The sequence below is a fragment of the Tyto alba genome, unplaced genomic scaffold, assembly GCF_018691265.1.
Source record: "Tyto alba isolate M040663 unplaced genomic scaffold, T.alba_DEE_v4.0 Super-Scaffold_41, whole genome shotgun sequence".
Classification (NCBI taxonomy): domain Eukaryota; kingdom Metazoa; phylum Chordata; class Aves; order Strigiformes; family Tytonidae; genus Tyto; species Tyto alba.
The window spans coordinates 20,361,865-20,381,524 of record NW_024881317.1 but is presented as its reverse complement, the minus strand read 5'-3'; the positions used below and the strand labels follow the sequence as shown (position 1 = coordinate 20,381,524).

The window sequence follows — 19,660 nt, the reverse complement described above, 5'->3', positions numbered from 1 at the left end:
TTTGAGATATTACAGTTTCATAAGATTGAAAAAATATATAAATATATATATGCATACATATAAAAATGAGTTACTGATGCATTAAATGTACCATAAATCTATGCAGTCCAACTTCTAAATTTAAACTGCTTTCAAAAAGAGTGAAATGGTACAGTTAGATATTCTTTTTAATCATAAAATGGACAACTACTGCTACGGGAGCCAACATTACTATGCTGTATTTGGGGTTTTATTAGAATGCCTAGTTGTGTTTAACACACTAACAATTCATGGAAGCAGCCTACTGAATGAGGAAAAAGCCTTTCTAGGACCTGTGGAAATTACATTGTAACAGGCAGTCTTCTACACAAGTGACATTTTATAGGCTAGCTCCTCCATTGGTGGGTAAAAATTGGGGTGGGAAAACCTGATGGTGTCCAACTGTGCTAGGATTTGGCTCTTAATAGAGCCTGAAGCAGCCTCAGAATGTCCTGGCCCACACCTGACACTATTCTGGGTTTATCTGTACGGACTCCGATTCTTTCAAAGAAGCTCGTTAAACCACTGGAACAGGACAAACCAGACTTCATATAGGTCATGTGAATCACTGTATGGTTTGTGGTCATAAAAGCCAAATGAAGTAAGTTACTCTCACTGCAAAAGAAATTTTGCATTTATTCATATAATTTAGGTGCTTCACGTCTGATATGGTGATAAATTTGTGATCTGTTTGCATATGAAACGTGAAACAATTCTGCAAGATAGATAGTGCTATACATTGCTTGCCTGGAAGACAAGACTGATATGTTATTTGTTCATAGGGTGGTTTTGTTTGTGTGTGGTGGGTTGTTTTGTTTTGTTTTTTTAAGGAAGCCATCCCCTACTCCCCAAAAGTATAGTTAAGATCTCCTTTTATTGATAAAAATACAGAAGTATCTGGTTTTCTCTTGTGTTTGTTTTGGTCTTATTTTTAAGATCATGAAGAACTCTGTGGCACTACTTATGGATCTTTCTGTCTAAATGGAGGGACTTGTTATATGATTCCTACTGTATCCAGTCCATTCTGCAGGTCAGTGAAACTGAAGTTTGTGTGTTTAAGCATTGGACAGTAGCTGTCTAAAGACTATTTCTCCAGTGTGCTTCCTTAGGAAATTACTGTTAAAATGTTGTTATATAAAAAAAAATACCTGTTAGCTACAGCTGTTCCAAATTCAGTAATTCATGCTCAGATTACTTATCAAGCTTGCAGAGACATGACAAAATGAGGAAAATAAGCAGGGATACTTGGTATATACTTGTTTGACAGGTGCAACAGTACTGTTACGTACGTATTCAGGATGATATCTATATTTAGAGCCGTATTTCCTCCCCTCATTACCATACAGAAAGGAACAGAATACCTTTTGCCTCTTGGAGTATAGACTGTAGGAAATGCATTCAGAAATGCAAAGTACATTTTCAGTCGAATTATACTGCAAAAATTCTTATAACATAAAATGGCCTGACCCAAACAAATTAAGGAAATGTGAAAAGGAATATAATCTTTTAAGGGGGAAAAAAAAATGTAATTCAAGCCTTACTATGTTCTCTGAATCTCACTGAAATACTCAAAGGGCAGCTTTACAGTGACAGCCGAAGACCACTTGATAAAGAAGCATCAAGGCAGCAAATATAGCTACTTCTTACACCATTTGTTTACGGGACCACTCATCTTTTTGAAGCCCATGTAGCACACTGGAAAAGAAGCACTTCCTATTTTTGCATGCAGATACGTTTCCTGCATAAATACAGCCCTATCCTTTTATCTTCTCATTTACCAAGACATAAGAAGATGTTAAATTAAGTTCTAATTTTTCATGGTTCTGCACTTACTAATTCTGAGTTACCATTCATCAAAATATATTATGGTTAATTTAATGAGTTTACTTAACGTAATAATAGGCATTCAGACATGTATTACATATACTGAAGGATATTACCTTTTTTTTAATTCCATGGCAACTTCTGCTCTCTCTTCAATCTTGACCTATAACTAATGATAACTGCATGAAATGGTTGAAGAAGGAAACAAATTATTTTCTAAGATGCCTAATTAAAGTATTTATTTCCTTAGTTTGGGACAGTTCAATTTAAGCATTTAAACTCAAACATGTAAACTCAGCTAGTAGATGAAGAGAGAAAAGGCAATTCTGTGGTAAATGCTCCTTGTAAAATATAGACAGCATATCACTGTCATTAAGCATATTGTCCAGGGTCATACAGTGAATCAGATCCAGAAGTGAAGATAAAGTTCGGAAGCGCTGTATGATGATTTATTCTAACTACTAAACCTTGCAAGCTTATGTGATGTAAAATGAATACTACACACACAAAAAGTAAAACATGTTGAAATACACAGTTTTTGTCTAGAAGGAATCCCATATTATTGATAATAAAGTACTTAAATGAAAAAAGAACAACTGTTTACTTTTGGAATTTCACTTATTTTTACCATTCAGAAATGTGTGTGTGTGTACATATATATATACACACACACATACACACAGGGTAGACTAAACAGCATCAGTTACACAATTTCAAAGCATCCTCTCAACTATTGCTAGACTGTGTAATGAGGAAGATGTATTTGATGCAGTAACTGTAAATATGAAGTTACAAATACTCAGAACTTAATCCTTCAGGAGCACAAGCTAGTCAGCACAGATAATTTCCACTTTAAAAGGGCTCCAAGTGAAGTAATTTGTAATTCAGGTACTAGAGGATTTTATAATCTGCTGAAGCAGAAAAGTAATATCTTAAGAGCATTTTTGTTATACTCAGGCAATCTTATTGCATTTAAATTATCAAGTATTTTTCTTCTGTATCTAGTGGTTGATTATGAAGTTACGTGGGTTTAAATAGCAGCATTCTATTTAAGCATGTCCTCATTCTAAGCATGTTCCTTAATCAGTCAGAGAAGGCTAATTATAGATGAGAAAGCTTTTGTTTACACACAGATATCTTAGTAATCAGTGGTGATGTGAATAGAAACAACAGAAAAAAATGCATCACTATTCAGCAGAATTCAGAAAAATATTCTATGCTTTGGAACTTCAAGACTGGCATCATCACAGAGTTGTTCAAAGTTTCTTTGATGCAGGTTTCTGCCAAATCCCACCTAAACCTTCTAAGTGTTCTCAAATGATCATCTCCCACCAACAGAAAAATTGAATCAGTTTTAGAATCAAAGGCTGAATGATCATTAGTACAGCATTGATTAAAAGGAGGAAATGGAGCAAGAACAGACTAACAACCTTCAAAAATACTGTAAAACACATTTGCCTTGACAACCTACTTATTTACACAAATGTGTTGTGCTAAACACAGTTAGTCCAGATTACCTGATGCAACATCCTTGGAAGTTATTTCACAATGTAACTAGGAAAACTGCATCATTCTTTAGAAATAGGCGTTTTGTAGCGTGCTAACAAATTAAAAGCCACTGTTTACTTTTGGAATTTCAGTTATTTTTACCATTCAGAAATGTGTGTGTGTATATATATATACAGGGTAGATTTAACAGAAAGAAAACATCCCTTGACCCCCTCCTCCCCTGTGCAACATTAGCACATTTTAAATACAGCTGATGTGTGTTAAAACATGAAGTTGCTCAGCTGCCATCTTCCCTCCATCCTTTCCTAACAATGAGTTAGTGCTCTCCGCAGCACAAGGTGCACCTGTCACCATAAACAAGATGAGCTTCAAAGCCAGGAATGCTCAAATGTACTAAATAAACATGCAGCAGAATGGAGAAGGATGGAAAAGCAGCTGCCCCAGGTGTATTATAAAACATGAAGCTGAAAGCTGTTTGCCTCAGCACCTGATGCACAGCTGTCCCATAATCATTAATTAACACAGTGCAGAATTTAGTGATGATTTTGTTGTCTGAGGGGAAGCTCTGGTACTTCCATTTTGTCTTACACATGGCAGAGTCTTGAGAGCCTTCTTTCAGTATTTCAGACAAATTACAGATGTTGTAAGACCACACAAAAACAGCTCCTCTACTTCTGAGGGCAGAATGCACAGAAATTAATAGTGAATGCCCTCCTTTTGAGGGAGGGATCATATTCTGCACAGGGCAGTGCATTCAGGCAAAGTACTGCAAGGGACAGAGGCAGACCTTGGAAATCTCCCTGATTTTCCTGTGTACAGTTAAAGGATATTTTACTTTCCCCTTCCCTTGCTTCTACCCTAATCCAACCTCTCCTCCACTTTTCCGATACTAATCCAATAAATCCTGTGCAAAATCCTTCTATCACTTTCTGTATACCCCATCCTTGTCTGGTTCTTCATCTGAGATGGGTCCTTCATTCTCTTTTTCAAATGTCCCCACGAGTGATATACTTGCTGTGCTGTAAGCCATCAGAACATACACACTGCAAGTTGTCAGTGAAGGGCTTCCCACTCGTCTGGGCTTTTCTTCTTTCTCTGCCTCCAAAACTGTACTTCCACATACCCCAGACTCTTCTGAAAAGAAAGCATCCAGTTAGTATTTCTCAATTCTGCTTTTAGCTTGAAAGGTAGGAAAAAAAGTTAAAATACAAACCAAAAGTATAGCCCAAAAACCCAACAATTAAGATTTATTTTTAATGGGACATAAAATATAAAATGCAACATCATCTTACGTGTTTGAAAAGTATTACTGATGTGATCAGGGCAAGATATGGTAAAGCTTCCCACATAAACACATAGCTGAAGGTGTTCTAGGGGAAGATAACCCACTCCTTCAACTTTTCTCCAGTAGTAGCACAAATTTTACTTTTCTATGTATATGAATACAGTTTCAGAGTAAGTTTTGAAACTCCTCTGAACACAGAACTTTTTAAAAAGCTGCTTAGGACTTCCATTTGACTTTGCCATTGCTTATTCACTCTGGCTTTAAATTCTTTTTCATACTTACTAGATGCTCTTATAGTGTAGGGATTAGGACAATTTTTGGGAGGCTGCTACAGACTAAAGATTATGATTTTTGAAGCTATCAATCAGACATGTAATCTGAATTGCATTGACAAGCAGATAATTTTTCAGCTTTTTTCTGCTTAGAGCTTTATATTTACAAGCAAGTAATTTTTATACCAAGAAGCATCCACATTTTTCCAGACTAAAAGAAGACTAAACAAAAATTAAAGTTAAGACTCTTACAGTATAATACTAAGCAATGAGAGTCTGTGTACATATTTGGCTCAAATACTACTTCAATTTTTGAAGTCTGTCAGATACTTGCTTATCACGCCCACCTTAGAGTCTGGAAGAGAAAGAAATCTTACCTTCTAACCTAAATCAGACAGGCAGTAGATCACTTGCACTGTCTCATTGAACTGCATCTGCAAACAAGACAGCAGCAATGCCTTGTGTTACTGGCGAGCTATTATGCTTATATTTCAGTTACTGATCAGATTGTAAATGATAATATAATTGCAGACTTGCTGGTCATCTGACATCTTATCCAATGCAGTCTATTTTCTTCCACCTTGTATTGATGCTGATATGGGTAGTTTTGATTAATATCTTATATTGGAAAATTCTGTGGCTTTCTTTACATATATTTTGTAACATATATTATGTTAGGGTTTTGTCTCCAGCACAGCTCATATGGTAAATTTGTATACAACAGTTAAGGCTGGCTCATCTCATCTGACAAGAAGGTGTGGGCGTGTGTGCATACGTGTGCAGGCATCTAGGAAAGCAGAAATCTGGATGCTATCTGAAAATGGGAGTTTCTAGTCTCACAGCTTTTTCTCAAACATTTGAAGGCTGTTGCCTTTCAACTCTGATTAGAATTTCTATTTCAATTTCTTAGAGGAGGAAAGACCTTTTTTTCACTTTAAAAATCAACTTTGGAATGCTACTCAGTAGGACCATTTAAAGCCAAGAGACAGCATGTGCCAAAACAGTAGGCTAACGGCCTGCAGATGATGTTGCGCAACAGCAACACCTGGCCTAGGCACCACAAGACTTAGCATAACTCTCTCTTACTATAGCCTAGAAGCAGCTTCTCTGTCTTTTGTACTCACTTACACCTTCCTTCATTCAGAAACACAGTTGCCTACCATATTAAGAACTACAAGTGTGTCATGTTTAACTTGTGCTCTACTTTTAGGCAGCCATTATAAACAAGATAAACTATGAGTTGCTACTGGCTTGTAAGACTGACTATCTCAAGGCGACACTATATAGGTACCATCAGTCTAGATTATGTTCATAGCCCACATGCTTGTTAGAGGCTACTTCTCTGCCTTGCTTGCAGTCCCTGTGTATGTAACTCCACTGAAAATACTAGAGCTCTGCTAACGCATCACGATAAGCAGATCTGAGTGAGTTCCACTGCTAATTATTGAAGTTTGCTTGGTTTCTTTCCCACCAATTTTAGGAAAGGGCTTTCCCTCTCTTGGTTGTCTTAAAGCAGCAGTTGCTTCTATATTTAACACAGTCCTTCACCTGTTCATGCATCGGCACTGATGATTTCATAAAAGCTTGTGCAAGCCAGTATTTGAACATCAGGATTTTCAGAAATGCCTGAACTGTAGCAGAGCCTATTGGTAGGGTCACATCAGCCATAATTTTGTTTATTAAATGTAAGCAAGAGATACCTCATCTCAATTTTCCTGCTCCTATGACCACCTCCATCATTTTTAGGTTATATGACAGTATTTCCTACATGGCATGGAATCACTTTCAGCAAGTATGTCAACAGGTTAGCCTAGAGAAAGCACACAGGCAGCTTTGTAATCCCTGATCTATTGCACACGGTAAAACAGGTACTATCAAACTGGCAAGTTATGGAACACATGTTTCTAAAACTTGTCTTTGTTACATCCAGGAAGAATTAACAGGTTCAGCATCCGGGATGTTTAAGTTTTGTATGTGCTTTTTAGTGTAGGTCTTTTTCCCTTTGCTATAACCTTGGATTCATATTGGCTATAGTTTTCCCTTACAGTTTTAGGCCTCCTGGCTCCTTTCCCTCTTGAAGACTTGTGACTACCTTCAGCATCTATTTCTACTTAGTAGAAATTGGCTACCATCTCAGTGACCTTTTTGCTATGCTGTCAGCACATTCCCATTTTTTTTTCCATGGTCTTTCGCAGAACATGAATATGACTTCTATGTACTGTCCGTGCTAACTCACTCTACTGTATCACAACAGTTCTCTAGCCCCAGCCCTTTACCTAATCCTATATGCAACACTCTGCAGCTAGGAGGACCGCTTTTTCTTCTTCCTGCTTCATTTTTCTCCTGAGGCTACTGACTTACTCCCTTTACACTCATTCTCTAGAACTTTTCCATGAGCCCTAATTTGATGCCAAAACCTATTTATTTTTCCTTCCTGTATCATTGTAGCCTTGCATTATTCTCTGGTTTTCATTGGTATTCCAGAATGCTTCTATGAATTTTATATTCCATTTTCTACCCCTGTTATTCTATTCAGCTCTCCAAAGCATTTCTCTCTCACTTGCTAGAGAACAATGCCCCACTCAAACTACACTTCTATTCTTAAAGTATTCTACAGTATTTCAGAAATAGGCAACTGAAATGCCACTTTACTTACAGTAAATATCTGGAACATTATTTCAAGCAATCAGAGCAGTCTACCTACCCTTCCTTATCCCAGCAGTCAAATATAGTAACTTTGAAAAGTCTCACATTGTCCTTAGTAAATGGTGGCTGTTTGATCAGTTGCAGAGCTTTAATACATGATGATAATTAAATATTTTTTATAGTGTCTAAATTTTCCATTTAATTTCCAAAGGCAAATTGAAAGAAATGGTAGTAATTCTTTGTGCAGTAGTTTAGACCTGTAGTACTGAAATAGCGGTCCATAACCTACAGAAAGCGGTGCTAGGAGTCACACCAAGCATGCATGTTGGTATGCTCACAGTGATCCATTTGTCTTAGATATGCTAGACATCTTTCTTTTCTGGCAGTTCCTCCCCACTCCCCCTTCTAATCCCTCATCTGAAATTATACCTTGCAGCTGCCAATGGCAGTGGAGAACTTCAAGTATGTTACGGAGTTCAGCCCATTTTTCTCAGCTGGAGCCCGAAATTGCTTATGTCACAGATTATTATGACTTCAGTGCCAGAAACAGCAAGATCTTTAGTAATACAAATAGAGAGAAGCAAATGTACATGCATAAAAGTTACATACATAATGTAGTTATTGAATCAAGTGCTTTCCATTTTCTGTAATGCAATAAATTCCTTAAGAAAACTTAGCAGAATAAGTGCAAAATCTAAGACAAATGAAGATTAATTTAGCTTCAGCCTGTCTGGTTTTGATTCAATATGAATTACTCAGCCATTCATTTTATTTATTTTTAATAAAATATCATAGCACTTTACCATGGTAAAATAATGTATTAATTTTAATCCTTTCTTCAGAAAAAAGTTTTCAGAAGCTCAATACATAAAATAAGAATAGTAGGGAAGATTTTTAGCTAGGTCTCTCCGAGAGAGGGTCACTGACCAAGCACATAACATGTTCTGGCATGAATTATTACACTGCATAACCTACTTTTGTAATTTAAGGTGTACTGTGTCTCAATGAATTCCCGTTTCCTTGATCTGTTTAGCTGACAGTACCAGGTCTTCAACAAAGCTACATGAAAGGGGGAAAAGAAATCATGGCTACCGTGTGAAAACAAGTAGGATGACACAGTTAACACTAAAGAGGTGGATTTAATTAATTAAATCTGCCAGTGGAGGAAGCAGATTTTACTGCAACGTATACCATTGTGAAGCATATTGCTAATCCAATGAATGTATTAAGAAATATATGATTTAATATATATATAAGCAGTATGGATCAGAATGTAAACTTGATGTTCAACATGCCCAATTCCCTTTGTTCCAGAAATATGAGGTGAGTGAAAATTCCATAAGAAAACCTATGTAGCAAATACAAAGCTTGAATTATGCTGCAACAAGTCCTCTCCCCACTTAAGTCCAAAAGAAGCCTTTGTGCTTTTCATATTAGAAGACAAGTTACCATCTAATCAGAATAAAACTTGGTTTCCCAGGTGTATTGAGAATTACACAGGAGCCCGTTGTGAGGAAGTTTTGCTGCCCAGCATCAAGTCCCAAACAAAAGGTGACCTGTTTGCAGCTTTCTTGGCTTCACTTCTTCTGCTAGGAGTTCTTGTAATTGGGATATTCTACTTCCTTTGCAGGTAAAAGTGCTTCAGAGTGCTGAAGCTATTTAATCAAGTAGAAATTTCTTCTGGTAATCATGTACTAATTATTTGAATGTAAAAGTATGCAATGAATTATCCATAAGGTTTATATGGTTATTCAGCATAATTAATGTGGATGTCTCAACTTGTTGCTTGTAATATTTTACTTCCTGGCTTATACTTTTCTCAATGTCTTTTCTAAGCTATTACGTGCAGTTGATTTGTAAAAAATACATGTCGTACACCAATTTCTAAGAGGTTTTACAGTCTACCTAGAGTTAGTGCTAACATTTTAAAATATTAGTCAACCCTTATGTTGTCCAAAGACTGAGAAGTATAAGCAAATTACCAAAGTGCTTAGGGATCAGAAACTGTTCTAGTGCATTGAACTGGCAGCCAAACAGACTGGTGCCATTTGCTCCCAATTCCTTTATAGCTCTTGGTTTAAAAATGAAAACTAAGGAAAGAATCAAATTCAGAGATTAATCCCAGGCAGATGTTTATTAACTAACATCTAGAACAAATCAGAGGGCTAACTCATTTATCCAGGATGATTCATGTTTGAGTAGCATGAAAATGCCAGTGCTAGACAGCAAGTACTGCAGGTTTGAGTTTAGTAGCATTTTTGGCATATTAGGACTTCAAATGAAAACACATAAACAATTACTGGGAATAAATCAACTATGTGATGCTGTACCTATTAGTACAGTGTATCAGTACACTTATACCAAAGCCAAACAAACTTACAGTTTTTGCTTACTCTCTGCATTTATGTATGCAAGTCAACCTCTCACATCCCCTCTTGTTTTTAGAGTATAGCACTTTTTGTAAGAGCTCATTTTGTCATATACTGTTAATAGGTATTTATGCCTTTATGAGGCAACTTAATAACCTCTGTAATTCTTAGCCATCACAGACTTGCAGCCTCTTCCTCTTTCTCCTATGCTGTATTTCTCCTTGGTTATGATAACCTAAGGTTCTTGCAATTCTGTTCTTTGCTCTCCATAATCACATTGCCAAATCAACCTCTCTGATCAGTGCCTTTCAATGAGCGACCTTTGGAATAGCTGGTCTAGTTTTACCTCAGCTGCTGTCATGGAAACCCACTGAATGCCAGTTTCCCCCATAGCTGAATATATTTAGAAGAGATAGAGAGCATTTGATAGAACAGAGTTTGTATAAAAAAACTTGTAAAGGATTAATCCTGTCTTAGCAGTGGAATGCCAAAGTTGTTGTTCACTAAAGAACATTTGCAGATTATTATGAAGTTATTAGAACAGAAATACAACTTTACCTAACTAAAGAAAAATTCATTCAAGTCTCACAAAGGTACGGAGAGTATTTCTTCAGAAGCAAAGCTTGTTTCTGAGAAAAGAAGTCTTCAGAGAGCAGCTAATTCAGAGAGTCAGCTGTCAAATGATCCCTTTCCCCCTGTAAACAAGTAAAATTAGGGAAAGGCTGGAGACACAGTCTGCTGAATTTTTGGTCAAAGAGCCTTGTGTTGCAAAGTACAGAAGCTTAGAACAACAGCAATGACAGGTCTGTGCAAGTCTTTTATTAGACAGATGGAAGATGAACCTCAACTACTCCATTTCTTTGAAGGAAATTAATTTACTCAAGCTTTACCTAACTGGCAGAACAAATAGTAGGGCCTCTTTATTAGAAAAATAACAAGGGCAGCAACTCAGCCTTAACATAGTTGCCCTTGAACCTATTTTACATACCAGACTAGCTTGAGAAATCTCATAAAATCACGATCAACTTCTTTAGTATAAAGAAAAGAATGTAACTGGCTAAAAATGGTCTTGTCTTACCTTTACACTTCAGAGGCTGATGTAGCACAATAATCTTCTGCTAGAGAACTCCTCAATAAAAGAAACACTTTACATCTAAAAGTCCTTATCTCTTGACTGAAGTGACCAACATAAGGTGTCTCAAGTGGATACTTTAATCTCTTTCCCTCTTTTCAGCTGTATAAGCAAGGATTATTGCTGGCAGCTGTCTTCTTTTATTTTTTTTGGTCCTAAGTTTGATCTACCACCTGTATCATAACATTCTGAAAGCGGGTGGAAGAGGGAGGAGCTTGTAAGGGTTAGGTTAGCTGAGAGTTTGTGTCATCCTTGATTTGTCCTCTTGATAGGACATATTAAATTTAAAATTTTAAGAGAAATATTGTGCTATCAAGTTTTCACTATGACACTTTATTAACAAATATGTTTGATCCAGAATCAGAAAGCAAAGAGGCTTTTTCCCCCCATAGTGTGTGTTAGTAGAGCATTTCTGTGTCTCCTTCAGCAGAGGAGTCTAGTATGGGTTTAGTATAAACAGTAATGCAATCTGGAAGAATTCAAAAGAGGAGATACTAATTGCAATTTTGGATACAGAAAAAATCCATAAAATTATACATAAAATCTTTTAGAATATAGGACATCAGTGCCCTACTTTCTTATCCATGTTATCACTTGCACCCCCTTTTCCTTTCCAAGTTTTCCTCCTCTCAGGCTGCTTGGGGCAGGTCTCAGGACCGGATGTGCAGGTGCATTTAATGCTCCACACAAACAAATCCATTCAGCATACGAGGGTAGAGAGAAAGGATTTCATTGCTCCGATTATAAAATCAAATTATAAGTAATGGTGAAAGTAAGAGGGAGAAGTGGTCAAGGACTGGTGTTGAACAAAAGCAGCTAAAAACTGGAAAAGATGAACAGTAGTCTAGGGTTGAATCTCCCGCTGTTGCTGAAACCTGCTGAAAGAAAGGCTACTGTAGAGCTATCTCAGTGAAGCTCAGGTTGATAGAATATAATTATTTAGGGAGTAAACTGAAGAGCTTTAATTTACTTTCTGAAAAAATGATGAGGGGTGTTGTTGCAAATAATATGCTTTTATGTCTCCTCAAATATGAGTGTTGTAAAACGATTTTATATCAGGTTATAGGAATTCATAAGAACGGTACAGTCCACACACAAAATTAGTGTGAAAACCAGTTCAGTATACTAGCTTCCTATGTTTCTTTATCAAGTTTTATCCAGGAATGTGTTGTTTCATACACAATAAACATTGCTTCTCTGTCAAGAGGTGAATCCTGACCTTTAAAGAGCATTCCCAGTTCTGTTTGCTACATTCCTGTAAGAGCTCAGCACATAAAACTATTGCTATTTCTAACTACTGGAATTCACGAGAAGATACAGCATCGTGTCCACAGTTATATTTTAGCAAAGATAGTAAAATATTTACATTGTGAATGTAAAAGTTATCCATATATATATATTTTTTAAATCACAACTGTTTTCATGAGAGCGATTTGCTATTTACACTGAAAAAATGTCTTGGATCAGAGTCGGCTTCTGTGTGGCTTTAGGCCCACAAACTGCACAACCTGTTAGCAGAGCAAAGTGTGTGGGGGTAGAGCAAATCCAGATCTAGCCGCTCTCTATCTTGAAACAAACACACACACGCCCTGCCAAAAAATGGTACTGATAAAGCCTGTTGTTTTGTCCCGGGGAAAATGGGAAAGTGTGCAAAAATCCTTGCTATTACATTGTTATTGAGGTAGCAAATGGCGTATTTTGCTACAAGCAATTCACCTATCAGTACAGGTCCATCTGGCCTTTCTCCAGAAACATACTGTACAAGAGTTACTAGAAGAATAAGAAAGGTAGCCAATTAGTATAGATTCCACATAAGCTAGCTTCTATTTAAAAACAATATAGAGGCCTGAACACCACACACACACCCCTCAGAGGAACAGAGAAAACCTGAGGGAAAACTAAAATAAATCTGCAATTCATTTCCATACTTTATTATAAGTCCATGTTGAGATACCAAATTACCTGTAAGGGAAGTGTGTAATGATGAACAGGAACTCAGCCAGCCAAAACAGCAGGGTCTAGGAATAAAGCCATTTAAGCTGTCCAAAATAACAGACTTTGTGGAGGAGTTGTATCACCACAGGACACAAACTGGACAGAAAGGAGAACAGCTCATGACTCTTCCCAAGAGAGCAGATGTCTAAGTACTATTAAAAGAAGGGGAAAGAGACAGCAAGAGGTCAGCTCTATTTAAAAGATCTGTTTCTCCTCAATAAAGTGTGGAAAATATCACCTTATTGCTATTTCACTTCCAAATGCTAAGGCAGTTAATGATAAATTACATAATTTTGTGATATCTACTAATTGCTTAAATAAAGACCTGAGAAATCAGACAAACAGGAACATTCACTTCAGAAGAGAAGCCATGTAGTTCTGAGTGCTGTCCCTGCCTCTGATCTCTGCTCTTCTCCCTCACATATGTGCTTCTCAAAAATCTTGAGTACTAATTAGAAAGTAATTGCAGAAGATCCATGTCACTTTTTTTCAGTGAAAGCATAATTTGATTAATTTGTCTCTTCTATGCTTTTTCACTCTGTGTGTGGTTTGTTTTGTTTTGGTTTTGTTTGTTTGTTTGTCTCCCCCCTCTGTTGTCTGTCTTTTGTTTCTTATGGTCAGGAAAGCTTCCATTCCAAGGACAAGTTCTTCAGACTGTGGTGCCAACCTGGTTGAAACTACAAGCAGCAATGGCTGCAACAGTGAGTACGTTTAAAGTTAAACGATTGGACTCCATAAGGAAGGCTGGGGAGGGAGTTTTAATTTAAAGCATGTGTTTTGTTTATTTTTCAGAAATAATAATAGAGTAAAGCATTAGAGTGGAAGAATGGTGGGAAAACAACATGCAGAGCAACCCTAAGAATACAATAGTTGTAGAGGATGATGTGGTAAGCAAGATGAGAGAAGAAAGTAGACTGAAATAGGAGGCTTACTTACGTGTTGGAGAAGACTGCAACTAAGACATAAAGAGAAACAGTTGCACTTACTAGAATTTCTATGTATTTTTAAAGGTGTATCAAATTATACAGAAATCACTATAATCACTATAATTTATGTTTGAATTTTGTGAGATTTTTCATGACAAGTTACTGTTATCAATAATGCACAGGTAGAAGTATGAGATAATTTTGGTTTTTACTGCATGGGAAATAAGAATTAACCGTTTTTTTCACTGCACAGAGAATATGAGACAATCATAGGGTTTTTAGCATGAGGTAACACTAGGAATTTTTCACAAGATTGTCCTTTTTCACAGAACCTCCCCAGAGTTGAGGACTGTCTTGATTCAATAGTTTCAAAATTTACACCTGTGATACATGTCCAGAATTTGGCTTGTTTCAGATACACTTACCAGATGTAGGGAAAAAACCAAAAAGTACTTTTCTCCAGCTAATACTGACTTTTTTTTTTTTTTTTTTTTTTTAATAGTAAGACAACATGAGGATGAGGTACCACTGCTAGTGTACTGGCCAGCTTCCTGGCACAAGACTTTAATTCAAAGAAAACATTAAGATATTGGTAATGGTTAAAACAAGTTTACTAGGCAGAGCATTTACCCTTTGTTTGGTATACATCCCTAATATTAAGCAAGACACCTTCTTTGATGGTTTTATTTTTGTCTTGCTTTCTTCTGAAAATCTCACTACTCCAGGAGATTTAAACCTTATCTTAATTTTTTCAGTTGATATTTCAGATACTGTAAGTCAGGTATTTTATTCATCAGATCCATTCCTGACACAAAATATTAATCAGGCAGGTGTCTTGGCTGAACAAGTGCTGCCCTCCCCAGAGATTTATTTCGTTTATTCACATAACTGTTTGTTGATCACACCAGTATATTATATGTTACTATCTGGTTCCTTACGGGATTCTCTTACTCAGACAAAGAGAGGCCAAATGACATGGTCCATCTCTTTTTTTGCCTTGAAAACACAAAGAGACAGTCTGGTTAGTCAGAGGCATAGAAAATGTGAACTGAACAATTTTCTTCTCAACTCATTTCTAGCACTGGAGGTTGAAACCAGCAAGAATCAGAAATGTTTCCATAATGCCACATTACCTAGCAGCTCATTATATGGGATTTATAAAGTTGTACTGAAGAGAAAATTAACTGAGAAACTTTCAGGAATTGAAAGAAGAGGAAATGCAGAACGCAGATTTCTTATATGTGAAATAAATAATCTGGAGGTGTATAAAAACATAGGTGCAAAGAAAATGCTGAATAAGCTTCTATTCCTAGGGTGTCTACTACACACTGTAGTGTCAGAGAAAATAGTGTGCATCTTATATCAATGTAGACAAAAGTATAGCAAGACCAAGAAGAAAAGACATGGTGTTACAGTGTATAAGGTAAGAAGTCCAAGAGAAAACTGCATTGTAATAGCTACCAGAACACAAAACAGAAAAATACATTACTTTCTGAGGACTCGTGTCAGAGACGTTAGAGTCCAATTTAAAGCTCAGCATCTGAAGGGAGAAGCTGAGGGCACCAAATCAAGTAGAGGCCCTGACCCAGAGATTAAGTTGTATAAAGCACTAAAAGATCACTTTCTCCCCAAATTAACTGATCTTATATGTTATTTTCTGGACTTCAAACCTTTGGCAGATACTCTGAAGGAAGCTGATAATCTTGTTTTAAAGGCTAGGAAAGATCAAAGTGATTTTTCATCACACAGGGACATGCCACTGTTAAATACAAAGTTTAGGAGATTTGTAGCAGTACTGACAGCTACATCAGAATCAGTATTACCTAAAGTACTTTGCACAGCCTCAGTGAAAATTAGTCAGAGTCAACTGCTGTTAGATAACTTCTGTATGTTATTGATCATGAGACATTCAGATTTAATAATGTTAAAGTTTGCTATACTATTTTCATTGAAGAAGGAAAAGGCTTGTGGTCATCTTAAGAGGAAATTCAGGAAGGAAATATTAATAGAAGATGTAAGAAATCAATGGGCTGAAGTTGTACTCTGTAAACCCTCAGAACCCTCTCAGCTTTCTAGACAGACGTGGAATAGTTATTTACTATTACCTATCCTGTTTGCATTATTTGGGAAACAATTTGTACAAAAAGTAAGGATGAATAAACCAAAACCATGCTTACATGCAAAGAAGTTGATTTATAAAATAACACTATCTTTGAAGGAAATCCTATTAGTGATTCAGACTGCTTCAAACTCATTGCATCTGAGAACATTGCTTCTAAAATTAATTATTTCAATTCACAAGTTTTGTGAATACGACATTCAGGTCAAAATGAGATCAGGCTACAAATTCATTTTAAGGTGGTCGAATGCCACAGAAAGTACAGGGTAGCCAATATGACATATAATTTAATAAGATAGTACAACGCTCTCTAGCAATGCTTGCTTACAAAATTAAGCAAGTAGTCCGGTGAGCAATAAAGCTAAGGAAACACCGGTTCCACTGGATCTGATCTTGTTGCTGGCGTCACTGGAGTCTAAAAAAAGTGTTATGTGTATATGCAGGGATGAGTAGTAAGGTCTCTCTTCTCCACCTGACTCCTGTCTTCATGAAATGTAAGATCTTGTGTCTTTCAAATTACCCTTCCACCAGTTGAAAGATTATAGAGGGAAGGAAAACAGAAAAGACTAATTTCCTAGGAAACTCTACTAATATGATTGCACAACAATTTATTATAGTGTTATCACAAAAATTCTTTTATACCTGAGGATCACGTTTTCCTTCCAGAATCTAGTAGTAAAGGTCTCTTCATAATGTGCTGCAAAAACAAGTCATTAGCAGAAAATCTCTTTACAGACCTAAGAGGTTGCTTATATGTTACTCAGTATGTATTTTTTTTTTCATTAGTAGCCCAAACAAACACTGGGGTAAAGTACAATAAAAGGAGAAGGAGAAATGGCTGTTCAAAGAACACAAGATTTCTCTGTGTTGCATAGTGTTTTGATTTCTATTGTTAAATATTAAGGGGGATGACCAATGGGAAGCATATTTGGTAGCACTTCCCATTTTAAAGGTATCTTCAATGTTGTGTGACCCTTTCACAATTTACTGTACTAAAAAAAAAAAAGTATTTTCTGCCTGGGCCTGCATTTCTAAAGAGCAGCAGAGGGGCTCCAGTAGTATGACTCAGTTATTTGAAAATGGAAGACAGAGAATAAATAGGGGAGAGAACTTATCGCAACAGAAATGGTGTCCGTGCCATTGCTTTCTGTTATTTGTGTTCCAACTAGGAGCGACCAAACTGACCAGAGGCCAGGCAGAAAGGGGAAGCAGGGAGCTTACCCAAAATGCTAAAAATTCCTGTTACATGTTCAGCAAATTCTGTATCGGGAGATACATAGCCAGAAGGGACTGCCCAGGGAGAGGGAGAGCTTTAGCCAAAGCTGGTTACGCATTTAACATGGGACACACAACTCTTCCACATTAAAAAACAAAACAAAACAATCCCCTCCCTCGTGTTCCTCTGGTATATAGCATCGTTTCAGATTTAAAGGACATCAAGCTATTTCCAGTACAAACTGAAAAGACTGTGGATTAGTCTGGATAAGAGTTTTCACTTGTACTAAGACCATATTCAAATCCAGGGATATTAATGATGACATATCTTTATAAGTTCGGGAAAAAGCCTAGAACTAAATTGTGTTATGATTCTGTGGCAATGTTATTTAAATTACCAGGATGCATACGCTCACTGTACCTGTCCCAATTACAATGCCTTTTGTTGACATTTATATACTTAAATGAAGAGATGGAATATTCCTGTATCTCAGATTATACAGAATAATCAAAAGAATCGAGACATAAATGATTTGCTTTTTGTGGTTAAGATTAGTGAAAAAAGTGCTTCTTTCAATAAAGTGCTGCAGTATTTCCTGCACTTTGGGGGAAAATCAGCAAACAGAAAAACCCAAACATGTGCATGCCTAAAGATGTTTAAAAAAAAAAAAACAAACAAACCCTTTTTCATTATTGTATGTAACATTATCTGCTTGTGCTTATCCAAAGTCTGTTCTTGCTTTGCTTGTGATTGTAACCTCTTCAACATAATCTCTATGTAATGCAAGGGATCAATTTCTTGACAGCAAAGTACCAAATACGAATGTTGTGAAGTACTGACAGGTGGGTTACCACTCAGTTCCACATTTAGGACTGATACACCACACCACCTTTCACCAAGAAATATTTCTATAGCTAGCTAAGGGCATGTAAACAGAACCTGCAGCTGCAGAACCTGAAATAACAAGATATTGCTGTTTTCATCTTAATTAAAACTACCACCAATTTCTAACGCTTCTAAATGCATCTCTGTGTCAGTTTGTGTAACGTTTAAACATTCTTTGTCAGTGTGCATTAAAAGAGACTGTTTTCAAATTATCCTCTCAATGTAAGTAATGGTATTTTGACTATAACTTTTATACAGGCAAATGATGGGCTGTAAAAATGTAGCTGAGCATCCACTGGTGGCCTTTTTTAACAGGGTTCCATGATTTGAATGTATGTTATATGTTCTCCATCACAAAATTTGCTGCTGTTTCAAACTCTTCGGTCATGTTCACCAGTTCTGGAGATTGGGAGAGTTCCTGTTCTGAGGGGATGAGTGTTTGCTTTAACTGTTGCCATACTGACAACTCGCCCAAGACAAGCTTATTTTAAAAAAGCTGTTTCTAACTCCTATAGCTGTGAAAATTTATCTTGAAAAGGTGACATGACTGCTGCTGATTCAGTGATGTGAATCACTCTGAACCATTTATTTTGAGAAGTTTGTGCTACCTGCTAATCTCAGTGAGGATCTAGCTGAGAAATGTAATGATGGCAAATTATAAACTGTTTTTTAAAAGCATTTAGAAACAAATCGCATTGATTTGAGAATTTTTGCTCCTAAATTATCAAAGCACTTGAAAAAAAATTCAGATTAGCTGTTTCTCTGCTAATAATTCTAACATAAGTATCCAAGTAATAAAATTTCCAAATAATCAGATTCTATTTTATGCTTTTCCTTTGAAAAAAAAAGTTTCCGGTTTTTCATTGTAGTTACGTGTTGTCTGTTTAGAAAAATACCCGACAGTGTTACAAAGTACTGGTAGGCATCAAATCATGAGTTCAAGGGTCCTACAATGTTTGAACTCGTATTTGTTTGACTTAAAACTGTACTACAGGACCATGGCACGCCACCACCACCACAAGTGAGCTCTGCTTACCTCCCTGCACACCTTTCAGCCTGCAGTTCAGCAGACACACTCCTAGACAGAACAACCTCAAGGCTAATCTGGAGCCCCGCTGAAACAGCCTCTTCTGGAGCCTGTGTCTGGCTGAGAAATGGGCTTAGGAACAGGAAAAATCTCAAGAAACTTTATAATTAGCCTAATGTTTATCTTGCCTGCTTCTGTGTGCAGAAAATACAACTACTGTTGGAATGTATTTTAGAGATCCACCACAGACTCGTAAAAAAAATAATCTTCCCCACAATATAGTTATGAGAAATAATCAGACAATGGGGGAAATAATTATTTTCTTAATGTCTGCAGAGTACTCAGAGATTATAATATAAAAGACCCTATAAAAGACCACAGAAATGTACACATTTACTATCTTTGTAACTTCTAAGTATGCAAATTTCCAGATGTCA

The 19,660-nt window shown here is 36.6% G+C and overlaps 1 protein-coding gene and 1 long non-coding RNA gene across 9 annotated transcripts in view; one reads left to right on the top strand and one right to left on the bottom strand.

Moving 5' to 3' along the window:
- Positions 1-19,660, top strand: part of NRG4 (neuregulin 4) — a 31,759-nt gene that overhangs the window by 9,434 nt on the left and 2,665 nt on the right. For 4 of the 8 annotated variants that reach the window (XM_042803907.1, XM_032990473.2, XM_032990474.2 and 1 more), the window contains exons 4-7: positions 955-1,048; positions 9,035-9,184; positions 13,672-13,755; positions 13,843-16,168. In XM_042803907.1, coding sequence (XP_042659841.1) covers positions 955-1,048; positions 9,035-9,184; positions 13,672-13,755; positions 13,843-13,867 — 353 coding nt within the window. In that variant the 3' untranslated portion in view covers positions 13,868-16,168. Of the gene's footprint in view, positions 1-954; positions 1,049-9,034; positions 9,185-13,671; positions 13,756-13,842; positions 16,169-19,660 lie in introns of those variants that run through there. The other 4 variants (XR_006166593.1, XR_006166591.1, XR_006166592.1 and 1 more) reach the window with 4 other exon arrangements.
- Positions 1,976-8,177, bottom strand: LOC116961059. Its single transcript, XR_004406749.2, has 3 exons — positions 7,984-8,177; positions 5,286-5,342; positions 1,976-4,485 (listed from the first exon to the last, which is right to left on the bottom strand). It is a non-coding gene; the product is annotated as an uncharacterized LOC116961059 (long non-coding RNA).